This window comes from Vigna radiata, chromosome 5 (assembly GCF_000741045.1).
Source record: "Vigna radiata var. radiata cultivar VC1973A chromosome 5, Vradiata_ver6, whole genome shotgun sequence".
NCBI lineage: Eukaryota > Viridiplantae > Streptophyta > Magnoliopsida > Fabales > Fabaceae > Vigna > Vigna radiata.
Genome location: NC_028355.1, coordinates 21,932,176 through 21,958,545, shown reverse-complemented (window position 1 = coordinate 21,958,545; position 26,370 = coordinate 21,932,176). Strand labels below are relative to the sequence as shown.

Here is a 26,370-nt window from a genome sequence, read left to right as displayed (position 1 = left end):
TAATGTTCACGTTAGTAAAATTATCACAATGCACTAAAGTATTTTAAATTGTAGTAATATATTTATTTAATTTTTCAGTAATTTTTTTTTTTCCATTCCTCCTTCATTAAATAAACAAAAAAATGTTTTTCCTTTCGCTGCTGTTTATAGTTATCAGTTTGTTTAAGAAAAATATTATTTGTTTATCTTTATCATTTTTGAAATTTCAAGATTTTTTTTTTCAATTATGCTCTTATTTTAATTAATATGGAGGAGAGTCGGGATTGATTATGATAACATATAAAAAAAAAAAAAAGACAATAAATAATGGAGTCGTGCTATACGCGTATTAATTATTCACTTTTTTCTGAAGATTTATTTTTCCAGAAAGTTTTTAAGTTCTATCAAATGAATAGAAAGTACTAAAACTATAATGCAATATATAAATGTAAGTATGTATTTCATAAATCTTCATATATAGACTTTCTTTCTTTTATAATTCTTCGTATACACTTTTATACAAAAAAACAAAAAAAGCCTGTGTAAGTTGTATTTATAACAATTAATCCATATGTAAATAATAAGGCTTGTCTCCTGCTGTTACAGATGATTTTTCAAAACGAAAAATGACTTACTTTTAACATGGATACATTTAATTAAATAAGATTTATATAGGAAAAAGTAAATTAAAATTCCTAGTCTGAAAAAGAAAAAGTATATAATCCTTAATGTGATCCCTGTTAATATTATTACTCTTCATCCATCCAAACAAAGTCTGCCTCTATTTTGTCTATACTGTGTGATTGTTGGATTCCGAGTAAACATCAAATACCTCATACCTACCTTTGTCCCCATCAATAATGACTCTTGTTGAGTTGTAAGATAATGACATCATTCATTAATTCTATATATCAATTTCTTTCTTTATTTTCCAACATTTTTCAAACCACATTTTCCTATCTTAAATCACAAGTATCACCCTAATAACACAAAACTAGGATAATTCTACCAATCTTATGTTAAACAAAATGCCATTGAAACTTTAGATGTCACCTATATATGTTTTCATGTGGAGTACTCAAATTAGCATGGGTTCAATTAATGAAAAAAGAACAATTTAGGAAAACATAATTATAACGCTTTTCTACTCAATTTTGTTTAAATTCTGATAGCGCAAGATAACTTTTTGATCGATTATTTAACTTTAGTTTATGTTTCGTTTCGTTTCTATATAATTATATTTTTTTATTACAATTTAATACATAAGGTATATTAGTTTCAATGATAGCAGAAGAAGATAATAATTGACACAATGCAGTTTAACAATACTATGAAATTAAAGCAATTTTTTAAAATTAAAGAAAAAGTTAAGATAATAAAGTAAGATTAAAAGTGTTTAATTATATATTAGTTTCGGCTCTAAGTAAGCGGGGAAAAAGACAGGCTGCTGCTGACAAATATCTAAGTTAGCAACTGTCAGTCATGACCTACAAATCTTATAAAATCTATATTATTAAAGAAACTTTTTTAACGTAAATTTTTTAGTCCCGATATATAATAGCAACAACTGTTTGAGAAATCATATAAGATGTTTTAACAATCAAAGCGTAAGAATCTCGGAGGAAATAATCCCAAGATTAAAACAGACGAAAATTTTCGATGCAGAAACAAAGATAGTATATCAGTTATAATCTGTAAAAAGAATAAAATACAGAAATCTATTAGATGAAGTGATTTGCTTTTTATAGATCATGTATGAAGAAACTACCGCAATGATACCATATTTATTACAATATTCATTACTGGATAACTTTATTGAATAAGAGACAAATTGGAAAACAGAATGCAAAAGTGACCAAAAGTAAAAATGTTAAAAAAATAACTGCACGTGTATATTTATTACTTGGTATGTTATATATTGTTGTGAATGGGCATGCATTATTATTATTATTTTTTTTCTGAAAATGTTTAGCAGAAAGTAAGTTTTCTTATTTGGTCCCAGCCAAAAAGCGACCTAATTTTTTCTCTCCAGTACAGACATTTTTTGGGAGCCCAAATCCTTTGAAGCTCTTGTAATCTACTAATGGACAAGTAAAGACATTCACAGTCCAGAGATAACTCGAAATATAAATGATTCGAAATCTGTGATTAATGAGTGGTTTTGAAAAGAATTATTGATAAGTGGGGAATGGAAGATTGAGAATGATGAGAAAAAGAAGAAGGAAGTGGAATGAGAGTTTTTGAAAGAGGTGGAGCTTACAGTAGAAATGATAGATAAAGATATATGATGGTATATATATACGGATATGATGATGAAGAAGATGATGATGATAATAATTGATTTGATGAAATCTAGTGAGGTCTAACAAAGAAGATACTCAATTCGGGGCCTTGAGCCCCATCTGGGTTTATCATGTACAAAGCCTCTGAATCCTTAGACCCAACCACCCTCTCAAACCTTGCCCTCATGTACGTCATTTCTCCGTCGGAATCTTTATGATCCGATGCGGTGGGGAGCACCCCTGCTCCCATAGAAACCCCTCTCAAATGCTGCATCACGTGGAGCTCATCATCGCTCATCTGTTTCCGCCTGATGGAGTAACCCACCTTTCTCCCATTGCAATAGACCGCCCACACGAACTCTTCCATCAGCTTCTTCCTGCTGCTCTTGGTCTCGCTCTCCAACGCAATCCTCATGATGTCGGATGCCATTTCCTTGTTCAAAGCACTGGCCAGCATGGGCAGCTCGATCAGAAAAATGGGCATTTGACGCGTGTCCTCTTGTATGGCCAAACTCACCCTCCCCTTGCGGTAACCGAAGATGGTCCCGGTGGTCGCGCTGTCCTTTAGCATTTTCCGAGGTCTTCCCAAGAGAGCCACCATTTTGCATCCAGAAGTCAACATGGGAAACAACTTGAACATTTTCAAAAGGCCTCCTCCGCTGGAGAATTTGCTGCTACGCTTACTCTCCCCCGTGGTGTGACGGAGTAAAGATGCCAAAGCCGGGTTTTCCATCGGGTAACACGGACTAGAATGCACCGATGGCATTATAGCATGCTATTTTGTACAGAATGAAAGTGATAATTTTGTACAGGATAGGATGTGTGGGCGTGTGTTTAGAGGTTAATAGTATGATATGGATGAGACATATATATGATGATGATATAGAGAAGAAAGGGTGAAGGAAGGAAGGTGTACCAAGCTAATAAGGTGTTAAAGAGGGTTAGGTCATGGAATCTTTATAGTGGGAAAAACCGAGTGAGAGATTAAAGGTTGATGTGAGAAAGTTTGTGAATTGATAGGGGGTTGAAGGTGATAAGATAAGGGGAGGGTGTGGACCACGGGGGTGGGGGTGGGGTTAATAAGGAAGAAAAAGCTCAAAAAAAAAAAAGAAAAAAAAGAAGAAAATGTTGTTGGGAGTGGCATGTGCCTCTCTGATCATTACTGGGAGTATCAACGTCAATTGCCTTTTTTGCTTTGTGAAACCTTGAGTAGTAATTATTGAGACGAAGGGCGTCCTTTCCCTAACATATTTGCTGTGCGTACATGAAAATTTGCTTTTGCTTCTTAGTGACTCTCTCTTTCCTTCCACCCTTTTTTATTTTAATGTGTCAGACCATAATAGGTCATATTCGACAAAGGCGTGTTAGGCAGTAGAAATTATCAACAGGCCCGGTTGTACCATAACCACTCTTTTCTTTCTTTTTCCTACTTTCATGCCTTTATCAATTCCTATTATTTCCATCCCACGCTCATGCTTTTTGCACACATGGTCCGGGATCTCTCTCTCTCTCTCTCTCTCTCTCTCTCTCTCTCTATTTTACGTTTTGGTTCAATGTAATACCTTGGTGTGTATTTGCATGTCATGTTTTAAAGTGATATGAAAAAGGGAAATAGAAAGATAGGACACAAATCGGGTAAAGAGCAAGGTGGGAGAAGAAAGTGGCCCATAAAAAATATTAATGTTAATGTTAAAATGAACAAAATGGGGTTAGCGTGGAAGGTGGGGACCTTCCACGCGAGTAATGAAAAAAGAAGAAGCAACGTCGGTATCATGAGAGGTTGACAAAGTATGCATTAAAGTTCCTTTTACGTATACCGCATTGCTTTGTGATTTCGGCATTCCTAATTTTTCTGCTCCTCATCATGTGCTTCTGTTTCATAAGTAAAATGTTAATTGAGTTCACATATCTAATCAGGATGGATTTCGAATTGAAGCCAGCTATAGCATGGAATTGATAGTGTGTTTGATTGAATGGACCTACATCACTGCAAATTTTTGTTGTAAACTGTTTCAGAGCAGTGACTGATTACCAGACACATTGTTGTAACTATGTCCTTACTTGGACCAAACAACGCAATGTTTATTTTCTTCCTTCCACTTCCCTCCCTATAAACTATGCTTTTTTGATTTTTCTTTCCAAGTGAAACATCCAGTTAGGCTATACTTTGACATTATTATCAGCGCCACTTCCCTAAAATAAATTATTCTCAAATCACACTTCAATCATCATGCCTTCCAATTATTGGGCTGCTGATGGGATTCATGATTGTACACAACTTTCTTTCTTTTTTCTGCTTTGTATTATCTGAGATTTATCAATTGCCTGTTTTTCATTGGGGAAGGTATACATAACACTAACATTTTACCAGAAAATACACTTTCTTGAGAAAGCGAGAAGCTTTGTGGATTTGACTGTAACAGCTTGCCAAAAAAACAGTCACAATCACGTATCGGGCACAGTTTCTTCCTTTCAATGTTTTCAATGCAAATATATATTTGAAGTACAAAAATGTAAAAGGCTTCACATTTCAACGACACTGAGATTACTGCACCAAATCAAGGATCAGTTCATCTTATAAAAATTATATTCTTCTTTCTATTTCTCATTCCCAATCAACAACGCTTTTTTTTACCATATAATTCACCATTTATAATTATTTCTAATGCGTCTGTATTTGAATAAACACCAGACTTAATATCATTCCGTCTTCGGATATAAATCTTCCATAAATGAACATTTCTTTTACAAAATCTTCCTCAAATGTAAATTAGGATTTTAGCACGATTGTCAAATTCCAATTTTAATATTTTAAAACCAAACAAAATATCAACCTAAAATATTCTTCATTTTCTTTTTTTATTCTATATCTACTAAGTTATTATTAAATATTGATATATGTTATTAAAAATATTTAAATATGATATATATGCATATTTTATTTAAAATTATGTATATTTATATATATATATATATATATATATATATATATATATATTAAATCTTAAGAATATATAAATTTATATTTCAGTTTAGTTTTTAGTATCATAAAATATGATATCATATTTTTTAAAATTATTTTGCATGTGTTTAATTGTTATAACAATTTAGCTAACAATAGTTAACCTTGGACACGTGTCTTCAATGGGTTTTAAAACTATGGAATTTTAATATACGTATAATACATGATAAATATTTCTTTTTATGTAATAGATATTTTCTAAAAGAAAATGGTATATGCAATGATGGGTGCAATAATTTTATGCTGATTGATTATAAATAATCATGTATATAGTGATTTGATTGACTCTTTTTATTATATCTACCTCGAAAAAAGTCATGCTTAACATATTTATTGGTTGAGAGCATAAAATCTCTTTACCTAATCTTAAAAGATTTAAACTTTACTTTTAATAAATAAATATATTTTAATATAGTTTTTATTAAATATATAAATTATATTTAAGTTTTTATTAATGGTGTGACAGGAGGCACCCTTGGCCTCCTGATTTGTTTTTAAATTATATAAATTAATATATAATTTAAAATATCATTTCAAAATTTTAATATATTTTATATATTTGATATTTCAAAAATTTGTATACATTTATTTATATAATGATTTGGTACTCTACCATTGAAGATTAAATACAGAAATAATGATAAAATTGTGTAGTTTTAGACAGTCGAAGAAATTGTTTTCAGACAGACTGTAGCATAGAAGAAAATTGCACAATCAAAAGTACAAAAGAAAGTATATAAACAATATATAATTGAGAGTGTAGAAACTCGAGACTGAAAGCATCACTCTCAAAATTTAAACTTTAATTATAGTATGAGAATAAACCAATTGTCTTTATATTTTTAATTGCTTTCTTTGGAACTCATTGTTTTGCATTTTAATTTATTTTCAAATGAATGATTCCTTAAAAGCAACTTATCTTTAACAAATTATAACATTTTTTATAGAAAAGGTGAGTAATATAAAGGAAAGCCACGTTATTGTGTCACTTATAGATCAAGATGAAACGTAATTAATTATATTACAACAAAAATATGCATGGAGTTTAATTACTCTAGTTTTTAACTTTATATTTTTTTCTTTTCTACTCTTACTTTCTTTTTATATTATTTAAATAAAGCATTAAAGACTATTACGGTTAGTGATTACTAATTTTAAATATTTATTTGAACTTATGATAATAAAAGTAAGGTTTACAGATAAAGTCTCAAAAAATGATTATAATGATACAATTCATTATATATATTTGAAAGTCATAAATTAACAGTAAGATTTTTTAAAAATATTTTTAGGTGTTGCTTCCTGCACCTATCACATTTCTTCATCGATCCCATCAAAAAGGCTACCTAAAATTCCGTAATTCGGAGCGATGATTGCTGTCCAGAAAAAAAAAAATGTGTTCTGTTTTTGTGTTCCAAAAAATAAATTCCGAAGTGTAAGGGCATAGGAAAAAAAAGATAGGGGTGCAGGAAGTAATTTCCAATATTTTTTAACATATCACATGTGTCAGCCCACTTACCTTTCTGCCGAACTACACAATATTTGCAATCCATTTTGAAATTATGGACCAATCTAGCTCTCGTTTTCAACTTGACTTTCCCCTTCTACCTTTTATTTCAAATAAATATTTACATATTACCAGTAAAATACAATGTAATCATTATATGGATAGTCTAAATTATATTTTAACATAACACAGGAATTAAATTAAATTTTAATTATAAGATACAAGAAACTATCTTAACCCAAAACATGTAATTTAATTTAATTATTTAGAGACTTACCCTGAAACTAAAATAATAAGAAGGCATTTAAGAAAATCTTTCGAAGTGAGAAAATAACAAATGGCATTTACATTATTCTCACATGTATGATCTAGAACTGTGTACTAATTGTATCCACAGAAGCAATAAAACCTTACAGAAAACAGAAGCAAAAACTATGTACACAACAAGTATCTAAAATTGAACTCGTGTGGCATAATCTGTACAAACTGTGAGAGGGGCTCGGTTTTTCTTTCCTCAAGGAACTTGATAGCTTCTTTCCCCACATCACTTGGTAATTGGAGGCAAATCCAATCCAGCAATGATTCCAAGTCTTTTGCAAAGTCCAGTAAATACCAATCCAGCAGCTTCGGGATAAGGAACTTTGATTTCGAAATTCCAACTGCAGCCTGTAAGTATTCCTTTTTGGCCATCTCAAGTTCGTTCTCAACCCGAGATGCTGTGTAAATTCTCACCTGCAATTGAGAAAATCAGCGACAAGACAGTGCAAATCACGAAATTATTGAATTTATTGAGTGCATAAAAGCAGAAGTTTAAAATCAAGCAAATTGACAAGAGTAACGGGATTTATTATTACGCACTGCTTATAGGAGATGAGAAATATTCAATGTGAAGTAGGTATCAACTTACAGCAGGAGAGGACCAAGTTCCACAGGATAGAGCAAATGTCACCAGGGGTTCTGACAATTCTAGTCCATAAGTTTCATGATTTTTCCCTCCCTTTGATAATGTTGTCTGTTTACAATTTAGCTGTAAGAAGCTTGGTGATTTCCAAAATTCCCACCCAAGAAAAGCTAGACTTGAAATGAAAAGAACTCTCAATAATAATTAAAATGAACATGCTTACAAATTTGAAGTGATAAGGAAGTCTTAAAATGCCATGTTCTATAGTTGTTGCACTTAGCAAGTGTCCACCCACATTTATTGTGGCCTGAGTAACAAGAAAACATTATAAATTCTTGAACCTGTCAATACTATTACATGTACTCAGGGAACAAACAAAATACATTGCGATCCAAGCCACAAGAAAAACTTTCATACCTTCTGCATCAGCGCAACAACCATTTCAGGACTCTCCGGTATGCCATTTTCTATGTACGCCTGAAGCAAAGCAGAACTTAAATAAGCTATCACCCACTTTAAAAACTTGTTTGGTTAAAGAAAAGGTTCCGTCAGCAAAGGCCATTTCAGATGAAACTACGTGTTGCTCTAATGGCATGATCGACTTACATTCATTATACATGAGTTATAGATGTTGATCCAGAATGCAAGCTTCTCCTGGTGGTTGAGATTATCAAAGTTGACACAGGCTAGTTTTCTCAGAAGAAGTCTGCAAATTTTCCAAATTTAGAGTAATATAACATCTAAATGACACGATTAATAAGTATCGAGGAAAATAATAGTAATTTGAAAAGAATATAACATACTTCAACCGGTGCAGTAAAAACAAAGATTTTGCAGTTCGTTTTGGATCGAATGATTTGGCTTCAATTGCACATAATTGCTTGTATGGACCAATATCCCTCTTTCCGAATTCGAAACAGATACCATAAGGATCCCAAAACTCACTTCCTTCAACGCAGTTTTTACTAGATTTTGGAATCCATGAGTGTGGTACATTACCTGCAGAATCCAAATTCTTCGCAGTACTCATTCTCAAGAGAATGCTTGATAAACACTTCAGAATAATTTCGGATATTATATTTGGACTTTCTCCCCCTTTTGGTTTGTCGTGTAGACTATGGTTTCTCACTTCTGCAATTGGCAGGTCTTTCACCCTTAGTTCTTGCTGCATAATTGGAAAGCTTACATTTATCGACTTCAAAAACTCACGTTTTTTCACTAGTACTCCTATCAAAGAACTTAAAACTATCTTAACACACGACACACCTGCTTTTTTGGAGGATCCCAACGTTTCTGTGGTGATTTATTGTCGATGGGGAGTTTCTTAATCGGCGATTTGGTAGTCTGGCCTTTGCATATGGACTGTTTGCTACTCTTGGAAGAATTAGTACATGTTTGGTTCTCTTTTCCATGTCTATCCTCTGGAGAGACAAACAAGAGAATGAACTTAGTGAAAGGCATTCTGAATAATGAAACAACTTAACCTCAGTTAGTTGGTGGCACAAAATGGTCAGTTCCTCACTTGGAAGTGTTATAGACATAGTTCCAGATCTTGCAGCATTATCCAGCGTCTGGGAAAGGGACTCCTCTTTAACCAGTTTGGGACTACTCTGCGGACTTGAATTGCTAACACCGGCTGATTGCTCCAGTTTCATCTTAGAGGATGACATGTACACAGCTTCCTGGTACAAGTCCTGCCTGAAATGCACAACCTGTTCTTCAAGCCTAACAATTTCTTCTTCCAGTACTGCCACCTCAGCCAGAAGTCCTAGTGTCTAGAAATTTCAGATTAAATACATCAGTCAAATGGTCATGTTTCTTGAACACGATAACCTCTTCTTAAAACATTTCAAAATTTAGTTCAAATGAGTTAGCTTTTAAGCTCTTTTTAGCTTCTAACTTGTGATTTTAAGTTTAAATGATTTATTTCATTAGAAATTAGTACTGGATAATAAAAGAGAAAATAGTCTATCTACTTTACAATTTACACTCTTAACCAAAAATAAATAAGGCATATCGGTTAGTTTGAACATAATTATTCATTTCTATAGTTATATAGACTTTATCTTTCAATCCTTATATTTAGAACTGTCCATTTTAATATACGTATTTATAATTTTGAATCTGTATTAGTCTCTACCATCTAAGTACATAGGAATTAAATGAGTAAAATTACAATCACAATCCATAAGTAAACTGTTAATAAAGAAAAAAACTGACAATGAAAAGAAAGAGAGAATACTAACGTAGGGAGGGAGATACGGAGGAAGACGAGGCAGAGCTCCCAAAGGCCTGTTGAAAGCTCTCTCCAATGCTCTGTGTATGTTCTCTTCACGCCTAAGCTTTTTCTTCAACCTGTCGACCTGAAAATAAGTTGGAGAATCCATCTCGGTTGGCAATTAGAAGCAAGAAAATGAAACCCATATAACAAATTGGAGAAGAAACTATGCCATTACATCTTTCTGTAAAGCCAGTTTTCTATCTTTGCTCGATGTTTTTCCACCCTTAACTGAACCATTCGCTCTCCCTCGCGAGCTTTCCCGCATCTCTGCCTTTTCAATCAAGGTTTCAGAGGTTAGAATTTAAGTAAGCAACTAGGATCAGTTTGAATTGAAAGTGCGCGTATGTCTCAGTGTGCCAGATTCACAAGTAAAAAGCAAAAAAAGAAAAAGAAAAAAAGGTTTGAAACCTTGAGGTTTATAGAACCCAATTCGATCCCCTCCCATGGTGCGGTACTTTGTCAATAAAAAAAAAAAAAATGCCGACTTTCCAGAATTTCTGGGATCATTGATTGTTAAAACTGAAGCCATAGTTTTGGATAAGAACTGTTACGCTATCATAATCATAATTAATGATAACGATGAGAATCGTAATTAAATAGCAATAATACTAATAAATGAACTTGGTGTACTGTAGCAACCGTTTTTCAAAAATAAACACAGGACATAAAATGAAGCGGGTTTTGAGTTGGAACTTTAGAGCAAAATTAATTACCCTTTCATGTGACACCGTGATGGGAGGTTTCTTATGGTACAGCTTGGGCTTGATGCTGGTGTTCATCTTTTCAAATTCTTCTATGAGTCTGCAACTGCATGCATATGTTGAGCACCATCAAGTTGAGTGAAACGGTGATCAAAGTGGTGAGGAAGTACCCACGAGATGAGCAGAAAGAAACAAAGATTGTTTCGTGAAGCTCACGCGGTAAAACTCCACCACCTCCACTACTAGGCTTCAAGGCTTTAACCGCTTCAGGACATGAAAACGGTACTTAAAGACGCTTCTGTTAACAAAGGCACATGTTCAAGACTAAAAAAAAAAATAAAAAACTGAACAAAACAAAACTTCTTGATATATTTTATTTTTCAGTTTTTAAGTGACTCCCCTTTTTTTAAGATGCCCATATACAATAATTATCAATATAGAAGAAGCTTAGAGTTTTGATAAATCATGAATAATTAATATAAAAATAATGACGTGAGTAATAAATGATTTATTTAAGGAATATATAATTTATTTATATCGTAAAAAAGTGATTCTCCTTTTGTTCTAAAATACAAAATAAACCCTAAAACGAAAGGGGCCAAGGCGCATGTCATGATGAAGAACAGTGCAGTTTCCATTTAAGTTCCTTCAAGTGTTCATTTTAACCCAAACAAAACGCTCCTCTCTCAAGCCTTTTTGTCTTATCCTTCTACTGTTTGTTCATTCTAGCAAAAGTAAAAGTTTGATGTGGGTTGGTGCTGAATTACTGCTTGCTTAAATTAAATTAAACCATTTTATTTTCTCCTTTTCGGACAAATTAAGAAAACTAATGAATTCAACGGTATTCTAAATGCTTACAATAATTGGTGGTATAAATTATGTGGCAGGTGAAACATCATAAACTCTGTTTTTTTTTTAATACGCGTCATCTGTAATATCTGGCAATTAGCAACCTTCCATTTATCAGTGATACAAAATAAGAGAGGAATGTTAAATCTAATAAAGAGAAGAAGGATGAGCATTGGAGTGTATTGTTGTGATACCTTACGAGTCTTTGTCACCTACTTCTTAAATAAATGTTTGTATTTGACATGCTAACTAGTACCAAACAAAAAGGAAAATGTTTTTTTTTTGCATTAAACTAAAATATGTTTGATTGAGAAAAAAGTAGTGGTAATAGAAATGGAATCGCAGATGAAACGGCAAATAGGATGATGATATGGAAAGAAGGTAAAGCTTGTGTTTAAAACAATGGATCCATCAAAAGCCACGTGACGGTCACTCCAAATCACAAGCTATCTTTATTTTTAATTCTCTTAAAAAGGAGATTATTCGCTAATTGTCAATGTAATTTAGCATCTAATATTCGTAGAAGGAGCATGTCAATAACTTGAAAGCACCCTTGTCTTTTCGTAATGTAATTTTAGCTTTTTGGGTTGTCATCCTCCTTTTCCACACACTAGATTGGATTAGTGAGCCAACTTTATTTGCAATAATTGTCCAACACTATTTTATTTTAGGATAAAGATACTTAGACAACATTCAAAAAATATTGTCTATATATCATTATCCTTTATTTTATTACTTATACTTTTTATCTCAATTACGTCAATTAAATACTACTACTATACATTTTTCAAAATTTCATTCAATTCGTAAGTCTCCAACCAATATAATGTTTTATATAGTTTAATTGTTTGAAATAATACAATATATATATATATATATATATATATATATATATATTTTTTTGAGGAGAATTAAATTGACGATTAAAGATTATATGTGCTGTGAAATTCGAAAGTTCAACCGGCAAATCCCTCTCTAGTTAATTTATCGAATAAGTGGGAGTTTTAAAAATTTACATGATTTTGTTGGATAATTGTTTTTCATATATACGTGTGAAAAGAAGAAAAAAATTATACATTAAAATTAATTTAATAAAAATAAATTTATATAAAATCTTGTATATATACATTTTTTTTAAACTATATTTTTAAATTATATATAAATTTATTTTATTTATTTTTTCATTTTTTAACAACAATTTTATTTAAATATAACATGAAATCAATTTATAAATCAAACCGTAAACTCTTTCTAACTATATCTATAGGAGTAAATGCGCAATGCACGTTGAAGTTTTTTTTTTTTTTTTTTCAAATTTAAGAATGTTCCATTCTAACCTCTATAGTTACTTTAAAATAGGTAGGACACTAGGGTAGTGCCGAGGTTGTCCTTTAGGGAGAGTCAAAGAGTTTACTGAGAGAGATTCCAAGACTCAGATTATTGTTCTGTTTAATAATGGCTAATATGTGTTAAATGTGACTATACTTGTATTTATATGTGAGAACGGGCGAGAGTGCTAGACCCTTTTTTTTTCTTCTTATTTAGCAATATATATCAAATGTACGACTTGATTTTTTTTCTTAAATATAAATTTTAATGAATAAAAAGTAAAAAAGTTCTATAAATAGTTTTTTTTTTTTTTTACTTCATGTAAATTTTATTTATGTTATTTCTAAACTATCTCTAAGATTATGATTCCTGAAATTCTATGTTTTCATAACAAATTATACCCTATAGGAGTGATAGATGATAATGCTTTATGTCTTTCTTGTAGTTTAACCATTTTCTTTCTTTCTTTTGAAGTCTAATTAAGAAGAGATGTTGGTTGAACTTTGACAATTATAATAGTATGTTTGTATTTTTGGAAGTACATGATAATAGTTTTGCTTTGTAGGCACATAACCCCCAAGGAATGAGAGTTAAATAACTACACTTATTTATGTTTGTATTGAATAGGATGGATGTATGATATTGCTGTTGTTAGAGTATAAATAAATTTATTTGGAATTGTTAAGGGATTGGAACATTAATATGAAGTTTAAAAGGGAATTATAATCACTCTAAGTGTGTACAATAGATGTTATAAATACTTAAATTAAGGTATAAATTGATAGTATTGATATTGTAAGGTAAAACATACAATTCTATGGTTTTGGATTACTACATTTTACTAAAAAATAGACATATCTTAATGTTGTTTAAGTGTCAACAAGGATAGTTATGTAGTTGAGTATAAAATCAAGTTATAGCATTCAAGATAAACTTGATCGAAAAAGAGATCAAGACAATTTTCTTTAAAAAAAAAAAAAAAAACTTCATAATGTCAATGTCAATGAATCTAAAGGGGAGATGAGGATTTGGTTTAAGCAGGGAAAAAGAAAGATATTGCTGTTAACTGATTACCTAACTTAGGGTTTATTTGGTACTATAAAGTATTTTATTTATATTTTTATTTTATCAATAACTTGACATCAAATTATTTGACCTGCGCGAGAGATGGTTGTCTATCAGAACATTATTATTCAATCAATTATTTCAATTAGTCAGAGAGCAAATTAATATTTTATATATTAACCCTTATTACTTTGTCAATTAGTATGATTTTTATATAATTTCATATATCAAATAAAATAAATCGATTCCTACTGAACAGGAGCTAGTATATTTCCTTCTTTTGATAATCAAACACAAAAATCTTAACTAGAAGTCTCGTAGCCAGTTTTTGTAATAGATATATAAGACGTGCAGAAAAACAAAAAATACGACTTTAAAGTAACTAGTTGTAATCATATGTTGTTGCTTTCAGTTTACGCGACATTGGATATTCCCTCTTTTTCCATTACTAATGAGAAGTGATTAACCCAAATAATCGTAATCATATCACAAACATGGGGACAGAAAACAATGTAATATCTCGTAGAAAACATTTGCAAGAACAACCAAAGTCATGCCTGTGAATCATGTCATCTTGTGCACATAGAAAATACATTTTTTTCTAGTAAATTAATTAATATATTCATAGAAGCTCTATCTTTCAACTTTTATTCTGTAACATACTATACCAAAAGAAAATGTTTCAGCTTTTATTGTGATGAAAAAGCTCCATGGCCCTCTCCTTTTTTCAAAATAATAACAGTGTTCTGCGTTTCTTTTTTATAAACAACTAAGATATTTGGTCAAGCACCACGATCAAATTAGATTCAGTTCATATATTTCAGTATCAATTTGAAACGGAAGACAGGTTATTATTGAGTAAAGTTTTCCGGTTGACAATTATGCAGCTCCATTTTTTGCTACAAAACAAAGTCAGTGATGGTGTTTCACAACAATCCATAAGACATTAGCTAAATACCATAAACTAAAATACACCAATGTGCTAATTATGTCACTGTCCCTTTCAATTACCCTACCTCATTTACTTTTACACAAAGATCAATCAGGTGCATTAAAACCACTGTACACTTATGTATAATTATGCAAATAACATCTCTTTTTCTGGTACAATACTTTTGTGTGAATTGGTTTTAGTAGGTGATCATTTGTAAAATTGACAGTATACTCAGGTTTGTGTTTGAATGTGTTTATTCTAAAATTATGACTGTTATACTCAAGTTAACTAGTAAGATTTTAAAATACACTATGGTGAATCCGAAAGACAGTTAGAAGGGTTGCAGGGAATTAAGGTTATGCCCTGGGAAATGGAGGGGACATAATGATGTATTGGAAATACAAGTGTGATTGTGCAGAAGGTAATAATTTAGTAGCAGTGTTATTTACGACAGATTCACGAACACTCGGAAAGTTTCCACTTCATGCTGCAAAGCATAAACAGAGTCCACACACAGTAACAATGTCCTTCTGTTATTTCCTTACACGAATGGTACGCATATTCAGACCCACTAACATCTCCGCTTTATTTCAACTTTCTGGAGCCTCAGAGACAGCATAACCGATAGGTGTCTAATTAGGTAACATTACTTCAGAATGCATCAACAGGTAGCAATTTTGAAATTTACTCACCGGTTCATTCATGTAATCCTTTTAAGAACATACAAGTAATGTTAAATGAAGCAACTTCAGATCTTAAGTTTAACTGCATTCTTAAATTGGACCACAATCTCAGTTCTAAGGAAAAGAAAACCGTTAAAGATACCCTTGAGATGTAACTCGATGTGTCTAAATATATACATATATTTGGTAAGAGTCCGAATGGTTTTTCATCCACAAATGGAGTGAATCATTTCACCTTTTACGTTTGAAGCTTTTGAGTATGGAAGACATGTTTGATGATGAAATGGAATTGGACTGTGCTGGATTCGAATGTGTTGTTATGATCACTCTTATCCACGGTTGTCATGTCACCTTCTCACAGCTTTTGTATTATTATTAATTATTGCAGTCTTAAGTTATACGCCTTTTCCGTTTTATAACGAAATCAATAAGTCTGTGTGTAGCAGTTTGTTTAGCTGAATAGCACATGCACACATCCATTGAGAAATGATCCTCACTTGATCACATGGTGGTGGGGATTAGCACTGTAAATATAAGTGATGGATGGTCCTAGCCCTCAAGAAATCCATAAAATTTGCTTTTGCTTGCTTCCCAATTAGATAGAAGACCAAAAGGGTGGAGAGGGGTCCAACTTGTCGTACCTTTTGTACGTGTCAAATGTCATAAGTTTCTGGAGTCTCACTTTAGATTTTTATGACAGTCTCATAAGGAAAATAGAAAAACATTGGAAATTTTCTGCAACCACTGATAAAAGGTGAAAAAGCAGTCATTTCCTAGAAACGTTATCTTTTCTCCTTTCTTACTTTTTTACTTTGTGGATATGCAATAAGCTTTGTCTTGCCCACTGACAAAACAAATCAAATATGAAATTTCCATGACTACTATTGGGATCCTTTTGGTGATTAGGCAAGCAAATAGCAATAGCAGCAAGCAATGAGAATAAGTTTTCATTTTGGTTTCTAAGTATTGGCAATGGGCATTGAATGTGGAGACTCTTCTGGCTTTCTCAGCACACAAATTTGGTCATCAAATTTGTCTCCAATGTCTTGTAATTACAAGACATGACATGGCTTGAATGTATTTGAATATAACGTAAGAGACAGAGACAGGTTACCTTACATTTGCTACAGAAACAGAAGAAATGTAGGATAGGGGTTGAGAAAAGGTACAACCAAAAATAGTGGACCTTGCATGAGTTCTAATAAAAAAAACAACCCAACGAACCCCGTAACACGGAAGTTGCATCCACCATAGATCAATAATAATGGTGTTGAGTGATAGTCAAATTTGGTTAAGGTGAATACTGTTAAAGAGACATGGTCACAGATTAAACGGGAAGCAACTTGGTAGCATTGTTTGTCAGCATTATGTATGTTAGTATGTATGTCTTTACCTTAAATTTTGCCTTTGCTTTGGGGAAAGGAGGACAAAAAACAAAAAAAACACAACTTCTGTCTACAACCAATGGACTGTGGTGGTGGTGGGGAGTTGGACCAAGAAGCCCATTCCAAGATTTCTGTGTTCTTATTGGGTTTCAACTTTGAAGCCTTTTATGTTTAGCTTTTAATTGAATACATTAAAGATGAGTGATACTATAGGAAAGATCTATTGATAGTATTCTTACTTTCAGAAATGATTTGATCTAAAAGTTTTTAGGAAAAAGGATGTGGAATCAGTGTATCCCTCCTTCTAAATCTTCATTGTTTGGGGACTTGTACATGATCGCATTGTCAGTGTGGATAATCATTTTAAAACAAGTTATTATGTGGTTTCTCCTTGTGATCATGGAGAAAATAATATTGAAACAGGTAAATTCTAATCTCCGCTTGAGTTTTCATATTGATCATGAAGAAATTACTTTACTTATAAAGATCATGGATAGTAGTTTAAGTCAACCTTTTAAAACTGCTATACAATAAAGATTTAAAATTTTACGAATACACACGTGACATGTACTGACACAAAAATAATGTCAAGGTGAAACTAAAACTTTTTAAGAAATTAAAAAATTAAATTGAACAAAAAAAAACACAAAATGAACCAAACCAGTAGATTAGAAAGATTAAATCATTAATCAAGGATAAAATAAAAACTTGAAAAGACCATAGAACATAAAAAATCAATTTTTGTAAAAGAGAAAATGTTTACCAAAAGGAAGGAGTGGGACTGAGAAAATGGGAGGGGATGAATAGAAAAAAAGAATTTTATTACAAAAAGAAGAATAAGGTGTGGAAAAATGTATGAACTTGTTGTCAGTAATAAGATCGGGCCGATTTGAACAAACCCAATTGTGAAGAATGGCCCATTACTCATATAATTTGGGTGCATCTCCAAGTTGACTTTTTTGCTCTTCAATAAAAATGTTAAAAAAAAAATTAGGTAAGTAGTAATTACTCTTCTTCTCTCACTCACGACTCTGTGCTAACGGGTTTCATTGCTATGTGATGTGAAGAGTTTTTGTTGCTTTGCTTTTTCATCAGTTTTCCTTTGTTGACTTTCATCGTTTGCTTCATTTCTTTACATCAGGTATAAGCATTTTTTTTAAATTTTTTTATATATTTTCTTTTGATATAGTTATTTCTGCTATGCATCAGATTTTAAATTGTATAGAAACAAATCGAATTTTGAAATTTGATTTAGTAAATTACCAAATTTTAAAATATAGTTTAGCAAATTATCATATTTTGAAATTTAGTTAATAAATTAACAATATTTTAAAACTAATCAGATTTTAAAATCTACTTTACTGAATTTTAAAGTTTGATTAAGGTTCTTATCGAATTTTAAAATTTGATTTAAGATACATCGAAATTCAATTATGATAATCATTAGATTTCAAAATATAATTATTGTAATTATTAAGAAATCATCAAATTTTGAAATTCGATTAAGAATATTGTTGGATTTCAAAATTCGATTAAGAAAATTATTGAATTTTAAAATCCGATGACTTTCTAAAAAATTATAATTTTTTAATTTTAATTTGTTTAACTTAATTTTTGAATAATTTCTTAAACTATTATTATTATTATTATTGAATAAGTGAGGTATTCAACAGTGATGATGTTATTTTATAAATGGTTATATTGTAAGATGGAAGATTATCTTTCTAGTTTGAAAGATTCATAAATAAATTTGAATTTCATGTTATATTTATCTCCTTCCAGTTTGGAAGGTGGAAGAATACTCGTGTTAGATCATTCTCAAACTCATTCGAATAGGAGAACAATGAAGAGACTCTCAAATGAGCTGCTATTCAGAAGCTTCCCACGGTTGCACGTATGAGGAAAGCTTTGCTCATCTCACCCGATGGGGGAGCCAATGAGATCGATGTACAGAAACTTGGGTTGCAAGAAAAGAGAGCTTTACTAGAAAGACTCGTGAGAACTGCAGAAGAGGACAATGAGAGGTTTTTGCTCAAGCTCAAGGACAGAATCGATACGTGAGAATCTCAATCCCATTTCTTTCTTCTTGATTTTAATAGAGGTCTCTTTGATCGAAACGCACTAATGGTTTCCCCAATTTTTTTTCCTTGGATTGGATAATATTAGAGTTGGAATCGATCTTCCTACCATAGAGGTTCGTTTTGAGAACTTGAACATCGAAGCAGAAGCTCGTGTAGGAACTAGAGTTTTGCCTACGTTCACTAACTTCATGGTTAATATAGTGGAGGTGAGTATATCGATACCAACTTTATTATGTGCTAGAACTTGCTAAATGATATTAGCGATGGAACTAACTTGCATTTTGTTTAAATTTTCTGCTTCAAGAGCCTGATGAACTCTCTTCATATACTTCCAACAATGAAACAACATTTAAACATTCTCCAGAATGTTAGTGAGAAAATAAAGCCTGGCTGGTACTGATATTGTGTTTATTGATATCTCTTTCGAGGAGAAGGGCATTAGCGATAGGACCTCTGGAACTAATATAACACGATTTTTCATTTTCTCTTCTCCAGAATGACATTGCTTTTAGGCCCTCCAAGTTCTGGGAAAATCACACTCATGTTAGCCTTGGCTGGAAAACTTGATCCAAAACTAAAGGTAATGATTTTTGTTACGAAACTCATTGAAGAGAAGTGCATTTATTTTGTGTAACAGTGTTAGCATGCTTATAGTTGTTTTCTTAACTTAAAGCTCTAGCTAATATTCTGCTACTTCTTCATCAGTTCTCTGGAAAGGTAACTTATAATGGTCACGGGATGAATGAGTTTGTACCNCAAAGAACTGCTGCTTATGTGAATCAAAATGATCTTCACACAGGAGAAATGACAGTTAGAGAAACTTTGGCCTTCTCGGCAAGAGTCCAAGGAGTTGGACCTCGTTATGGTTAGTTCATTGGAGTTCTTTATGCTTATACTCATTATTAAATTCAATACTCCAAACACAGGTTGACTTTTTGAGGAAATTAACTCTTGACTATGTCTAACATCTGTAGACTTGCTAGCGGAATTGTCCACTAGAGAAAAGGAGGCAAGCATCAAGCCTGATCGAGATGTTGATACTTACATGAAGGTAATTTTTTCGTCAAGCATGTTCAGATAACGTAAATTTTTGCTACGTTATAAAATATGTAGAGTACAAAACTATGTACGTTATAATTCGTTTTTGTACGTCATAAAATATATTTTTTGTGCTAGTGGCGTCACTGTTCCTCCAAATGGATGAACTTCCAATCCTTAAACTACCCCCACCCTCCATATATCACAAGCAAAGGCTGAACCTTTATGGCACCCCACTTGAACTGCAGACAAACAATACCCAGAAGAAACTATAAACCTGGAGAAGCAAAAACAAAATAATTGCTTGAAAGCTACTTTACAAGTTTGTTTCTTTCGGTCTTGTTTTGCAAGACCCAGTAGTTTTTTTCTTTCCCTTTTGGTCAAATGAGATATTGTTGTATTCGTAGGATATATAAAGTATTGCAAAATACTTTTCCGTTTTGCAGAGAAACGTTATTTTCTTAACGTTGGGATTTTGCGGCGCAAACTTCGGAAGTGTGGATTGAATGGATTGAATGAAACCTGATGGGAGGTGCTTCCCGCAAGTCTCGGCTTCCAGCGTATTCTGCAATCTTAGTCTGCCTCCAACGTTGTAACGTTTATATTTTCTTTTGCTGCAAGTTTTTGTTAGCCTTATACAGAAGAGAGAAGAGAAAGGTTACATTTTAATATTATATTATTTAATATTATATCATATCTCATTTATTTTATTTTCTTTTCAGTTAATATTCTGAAGGTGGCCCATTTTAAAATAAAACTGTTTTTAAACGTGTGGGTGTGCCATGATTCCCACAACAATCTCTTTTAAGGTTAGAGTGTTTCTCCCTGCATCTCACCCCTTTCTCCCTGCACCTCCCAAATTACTATTTTGTCCTTCATTTAATAAAAGTCAAATCAATAATAATGATGTATTAATGCTTTGTTAACAACTAACGCCTCCCAACTACACCTCCCAATTACAACCATTCTGTCTAGTGCTATAAACCCTAAGACATGCACCTCCCTTCTTTGTCTTTGCACAAATGCGAGGAAAAGACAGGACTCAATCATGCATTTAACCGCATTTTCAGTTGCGATTTAGTCTTGCCGCCGTTCGAACGGCGTTTCCTGCAGCTCGAACCGCATTTCGTGTTGCGGTTAAGTGAGACGCATTATGAAGTGCGTTTTGCATTTTTTTTTTTCGAAAATGCCATATAACCACACTTTGAGTGGCGGTTTAGCCTTCCTGCCGTTGCGTTTTATGCAGCCGCAAGTCCGATTGTATTTAATAGACTAAAAATACTTTATCTCATATCTTTTTGTGGGTTTACAAGTTAACTTGTATTATCTGGCTCACATTTCATAGCTAGATTATATTTTTATTTTTAAATTTAAAGATCAAATTCTATCAAAGTTTAAAATAATAATAAGTTCTAATTTTCCATTAAAGTTAAAAGAGTAAAATCATAGCCCACTTTAAAATATTGCAAACCGAAATATTGATGATTTTTTGATAAAACCGTAAAGACAATCTGTGCAAACTGAGAATGAGAGTACGAATAGCAACTTCAAAATTAATGTTTTAGAAACATGATTACATATTTGCAATTGCAAAATAGAACATTTAACACAACTTTTAAAATCCCTTTATTTATTATGATTTACTAGGTGTTAAAGATTTCGTTTCAGACTCAACTAATCAAGAGATTAGTAAAACTTGATCCAGTTTGTCAAAAATCAAGCTAGAGTTATTTTTAGACAATTTAACCATAAATTCACCACATTAGTAACTTTTGTTTAAGTCATTATCTTTCTGTGTTTAGTCATATTCTTAGAAGTGTACTTTTGAAAATGTAAGGAGAAGAAAGGTAATTTTGTGATTAATGAAAATTTTGGAAATGCATGGAGAAGCATCCTATAATTTTGTGACTAGGTGAGGTCTAGTGGTTTTATCAACCAATGAAGGCAAAAGCCGGTCATTGCTTAAGATCGGTGATTGAGGGTTTCAGAAACGAGTTAATACAACAATTTTTTAGTTATTTTATGCTAGAGTCGTATAAGCTTATTCATCAAAGTGTTGGAAAATGCAGTAAACTTGGTCTGAATTGATCACAATCAAATTACGTAAGTTTATTCTGATTCTGAGTTTGTCCCAATTCAGTCTAGTATGGAACCCGGGTGTCTCATTTCAAGCTAGGTCTGTAACAGACTCCCCATGTTTCCTACGTTATCTAACTTGTTTATCAACATAGATATAATAAAATAAATAAGTAAATATAAGAAATACATTGTAGGACGCAATTCTGTGCTTGTGTAACCTTTTTCTCCAAACTGCATAATGGTGCACATCACAAAATACGTTAAAGTAAAGTCATTCCCCCAAACAATCATGAAATAGGTAATTTACCACTGAAACCGTTTAACCTAACGAATCATATAGGTACAATACAAAGACCAAGATCATTATGCACATGTATTTTTATCGATAATATAACAAGCTAAGGTTTAAAGTATGAAAATTAATGTGATATCTTAAACATTCCTAAAATAAAATAGGTATTTGAATAAGGCCATTCAGGTATCAGAGAAGGTATATAAGAAAAAATTATTTATTACATTTTTTATAACATCTCATATCACACTACTTACTGAATTGAGCATATGAGTGTTTTTATAAACACCCCCACCCAATTTGAAAAAGAGAATATCTGGAAGAGAGTAAAATGATTTTCTGGAACATTTCGGTCTCACATAAGAACAATACAAAAGACCCAAAGAATATCCAATGCTTGGAACGAGGAAATACGGGTAAAACAACGTACGTTTGTGTTAAACTTTTGAAAGTACATCCTCTGGTTATATTATATACATATCACAGACAATAATTAGTATATAATTGGCTTCACATGTATTAATCCAAGTAATAAGATTTCTCATGTTTTGCAGAAGCAGGATAGAGAACGATGCATTCATTTTCCAGTATTAGGAAGCTCAATAGCCATAACCTTTCATGTTGCTATAAATAATCAAAAACCATAATAAGTTTCATTCTAAGAACACATGCTTTGACTCGCTGTTTAGCAAAAGGCAGGCTTCAATTCAATCTGTCTACTATTTAGCTAAAACCTATGGATGAAATGCTAAACATGGTTAGCTCGGTTCATCTTCTCCAGCATCTAGATAATCTTGGAACTATTAAGGTTAAACTATTCATCTAGTCGATATTAAATGTTCACCCAAATGCTTAGTTATTTATTTACGTTATGCTTTGTATCATTGCATCTAACCAAGAATAAAATTTATCAACACAATAGACCAAAAAAATAAACAACTATCTTTGAATAATTTGCATTTTCTTCTTTGACAGCTCATATATAATCTAGATAGTAGAGCTCAGATAACAGGATAATATTCTGCATAATAAAAGATATTTCAAGTACTCTCCCCATAGGTCAACCAAGAGAAGTATTAAAAAATTATTGAAATGGAATAAAATTTTAATTGTGAAATTTAGCAGAAACATTAGTATACCCCATAATCTACATTGTGACAGTCAATAGTCAACAGCTACTAAGTGTATATTTGGCTTGCACTCCACATCAACCCAAAATTGATCTTGGAGGACAGAAGGATGTGCTGATAAATTTTCAAAATCATTTGGAAGTGACTGAAGATACTTCTGCCGAAATGTTTTTCTTCTGCTCAAAATAAGTTGTATAAAATAGAACCTATTCAAGAACAAATTTTCACAAATTAGCCAGAAAAAAGCTCTATTTCCTGACCTCCATGCCTCTAGAAAGACTGAACCTGCCTCAGGATATGTTATGCGAAACCAATCAAATGATGGAAAGACTTGACAACATGACAGATCTTGTCATGTGTATCAGAAAAGATAACTGAGTTATTACAAACGATCTTTAAGTTATCACACATTCATAAACATAAACGAGCCACATCAGTACATTAGGCCAAATTACCATAAATATTTTTCACATTAGATGGACCAGTTGAAACCAATTTGACATTGAATAATGCGACCATGATAGGCAACTCTCGAGGGCCCGCAATTCACAAACAAATCCATCATCATCAGAGAACATGTTACACACAATGCTAGCAGTGAAAAATTGTGCTAAGCAGTGAAAATGTTCCCCGTGATTTGAGCTAACAAAGCAAAGTAAAAGCAAAAAGTGATTGTATTTGCAACTGAAAGAAAACAAAAAAAGCTATATTAAAATTAAACAAAAGAATACAATTTGTTCACGCAACCAAAAAAAAACCCAAAGGAATCGTTTGGTAGCTGTGTAATCATCTTGATCCGAAGCCAGCCAACCTGCCCAAGATTCCCTGTTTGTACGGCAAATACGTTTTCTTTTTCAAATCCTCAGTTTCCGCTTTCTTTCTCGCATAGTGCAATTCATGGGCGGAAAGGGGTTCCTTTCTTCTGGGTCTTGGGCCTGGGCTCGGGCTTGGGATGGAAGTCTTGGGGTCTTGAGGTTTTTTGTAGAAAGCGGGAAACTTTCTCAAAGGATCCTTGCTGGAACCTCTCCCTTCGGAGGCACTGCGGAAAAGCAAAAAGTCTCTGAGTCTCCATTTCCTTGAACTCTTTGAAGTCGACGAAAGCGAAACTGCGTCGGAAACCGAAACCTCGTTGTTCTCCTGCGCTTGGTTGGATTCTTCGTCCCAAATATAGTGAGATACTCTGTTACAAGGAGAGAGCGAGCGCGTGACTCTGCTGCGATTTGAACTCGAACAAACACTCCTATCCCTCCCTCTTTTCTCTTCCTCCTCTTCCTCCTCTTCTCTCTCTTTCTTCTTCCCTTGGGCTTTGGAAGATCTTCTGGGCTGGGCCGGAGGGAGAAGCGGGCTTTTAACGGAGTCCAACAAATCGTCCTCGATGAGCGGCTTGATTTTGCCGCCGTCGAAAAGTTCTTCCGCAGATCGAGGGCTCTTGGATTCCCCATCAACAAAAAAGGCAAACCCATCGTCATCCTCGGCATCGGTCTTATCATTGTGTCCATGTCGGTGTTCCAAATCATAAAGAGAATCTAATTGGGCGAAAAACCTGGACGGGCTAGAGGGGGCGCTTAGGCAAAAATATTCCCCGAAGCGCTTGGGCGAAGAAGGAGCGCTGAGATAGGGCGAAATCCTTGCACGGTTGAAATCGAAAGGATCCCTGGAGGGACTTGCGCTGGGACTATGCGTGACCACTTCCATGGTGAAACAATTGGGTTGGGAATACTGGTAGGAAGAGATAAGTGTTAGTTATATATGCAGAGAAGGAGATGACGATGAGATGAGAAAAGGGATTGGATTGTTTTGTTGACCAGTGACAGACAAGGGCACGTTTGGGTCCTAACCTAGCCGCCTTTTAATACCGGTGATTTAAATTATGTGTGACTTAGGTGGGAATAGAATGATGTAACAGTAATAGGAGTCCCTTTCTTACTGGACCACATGCTATGGATGATTTTGAACGTGTTGTTTGGTGACCGGCTACTCAATAATTTATAGCTTTAAGGTTGTAGCTCAGACCACCCACCCACGTTTGCATTTAACGTCCCACACCTTCTTAATTACTCACAATTATCTCTCTTTTTACGCCCCACACCTTTATTTCCTTTTTCAATTTTCATTTCCTAACCCGAATTACTATAATATAATAACTTTTTACTTTATATGTCACTCCATTTTATGCTATTTACAAATTTACTTAAAGCGTTGTTTATTGATTAAATCAAGGAATTATATGTATATTACTTTGATTATTTATGTTTATTTCAAAATGTAATTACATGTAAACTTGGTGTTATGGTGAATATATAAAGTATTTTTTGGGTTGAAGAAAAGTTTAGCATTAAATTATCCATTTCCGTTTCTTTGTGTAGTGTGTATGTGTAATGGCAAACAATGAAGCATGATCGCATAACTCCATTAAATTATACATGATGACTTGCGTTTAGCTTCGTAATAGTCAAATAGAAGTTGCTATTAAAATAAGCAACCCTTGATAGTCCTCCATTTCGGTGGCGGTAAGCAAAGGATGAACTTGAATTCTAGAAGAGAGTGACATTTTCTTTATAATAATATATCCAAATTATTCTACATTCACCACATCACGTTTCTTTTAATGAAAACATGCATCCGGACGATGCAACTGTGTTGTAAAATTCTTATTGTATTATAATAACTATAATATTTTAGGTTTTTTTTTTCATAAGGTTGTAGTTTAGGTATTAAAAGAATTGAAATTTATGCACTTTAACTTACTATTATATAGAAATATATTTAATTTCTTCATTTGTTAGGTAACGATTAAATCAACTTTGATTTGTTATATGTCTAAACCAACCT

The 26,370-nt window shown here is 32.7% G+C and overlaps 3 protein-coding genes across 7 annotated transcripts; all 3 read right to left on the bottom strand.

Annotated features, from left to right (window-relative positions):
• Nucleotides 1-2,094: 2,094 nt before the first annotated feature.
• LOC106761117 (protein MIZU-KUSSEI 1) lies at nt 2,095-3,305 on the bottom strand. The gene has a single exon (XM_014644627.2). It carries the CDS (start codon nt 3,025-3,027, stop codon nt 2,332-2,334), a length of 696 nt encoding a protein of 231 aa, XP_014500113.1. The 5' UTR covers nt 3,028-3,305; the 3' UTR covers nt 2,095-2,331.
• A 3,788-nt stretch (nt 3,306-7,093) lies between these two features.
• LOC106759866 lies at nt 7,094-10,961 on the bottom strand. Of its 5 annotated transcripts, none has more exons than XM_014643229.2 (11): nt 10,686-10,961; nt 10,148-10,243; nt 9,938-10,054; nt 9,214-9,466; nt 8,958-9,112; nt 8,495-8,856; nt 8,298-8,397; nt 8,109-8,168; nt 7,915-7,998; nt 7,698-7,817; nt 7,094-7,522 (listed from the first exon to the last, which is right to left on the bottom strand). In XM_014643229.2, exons 1-11 carry the CDS (start codon nt 10,749-10,751, stop codon nt 7,223-7,225), a joined length of 1,713 nt encoding a protein of 570 aa, XP_014498715.1. In that variant the 5' UTR covers nt 10,752-10,961; the 3' UTR covers nt 7,094-7,222. The 5 variants fall into 5 exon arrangements, with proteins under 5 accessions (XP_014498715.1, XP_014498716.1, XP_022636705.1 ...); XM_014643230.2 differs by having other exon boundaries at nt 10,148-10,239; nt 10,686-10,960; XM_022780984.1 differs by lacking the exon at nt 10,686-10,961 and adding an exon at nt 10,381-10,556 and having other exon boundaries at nt 10,148-10,239.
• Nucleotides 10,962-23,989: 13,028 nt separating this feature from the next.
• LOC106761017 lies at nt 23,990-25,315 on the bottom strand. The gene has a single exon (XM_014644487.2). It carries the CDS (start codon nt 25,231-25,233, stop codon nt 24,325-24,327), a length of 909 nt encoding a protein of 302 aa, XP_014499973.1. The 5' UTR covers nt 25,234-25,315; the 3' UTR covers nt 23,990-24,324.
• Between the last annotated feature and the right edge of the window lie 1,055 nt (nt 25,316-26,370).

What these genes read in the sequence shown, in the direction of transcription:
- LOC106761117 (XM_014644627.2), bottom strand. Translation starts at nt 3,027, where the DNA reads ATGCCATCGGTGCATTCTAGTCCGTGTTACCCGATGGAAAACCCGGCT.
- LOC106759866 (XM_022780984.1), bottom strand. Translation starts at nt 10,501, where the DNA reads ATGGCTTCAGTTTTAACAATCAATGATCCCAGAAATTCTGGAAAGTCG. An exon ending in AACTGGCTTTACAGAAAGAT is followed by an intron (nt 10,055 to 10,147) that starts GTAATGGCATAG and finishes ACTTATTTTCAG; the next exon opens with GTCGACAGGTTGAAGAAAAA. An exon ending in TTTTTACTGCACCGGTTGAA is followed by an intron (nt 8,398 to 8,494) that starts GTATGTTATATT and finishes GAAAATTTGCAG; the next exon opens with ACTTCTTCTGAGAAAACTAG.
- LOC106761017 (XM_014644487.2), bottom strand. Translation starts at nt 25,233, where the DNA reads ATGGAAGTGGTCACGCATAGTCCCAGCGCAAGTCCCTCCAGGGATCCT.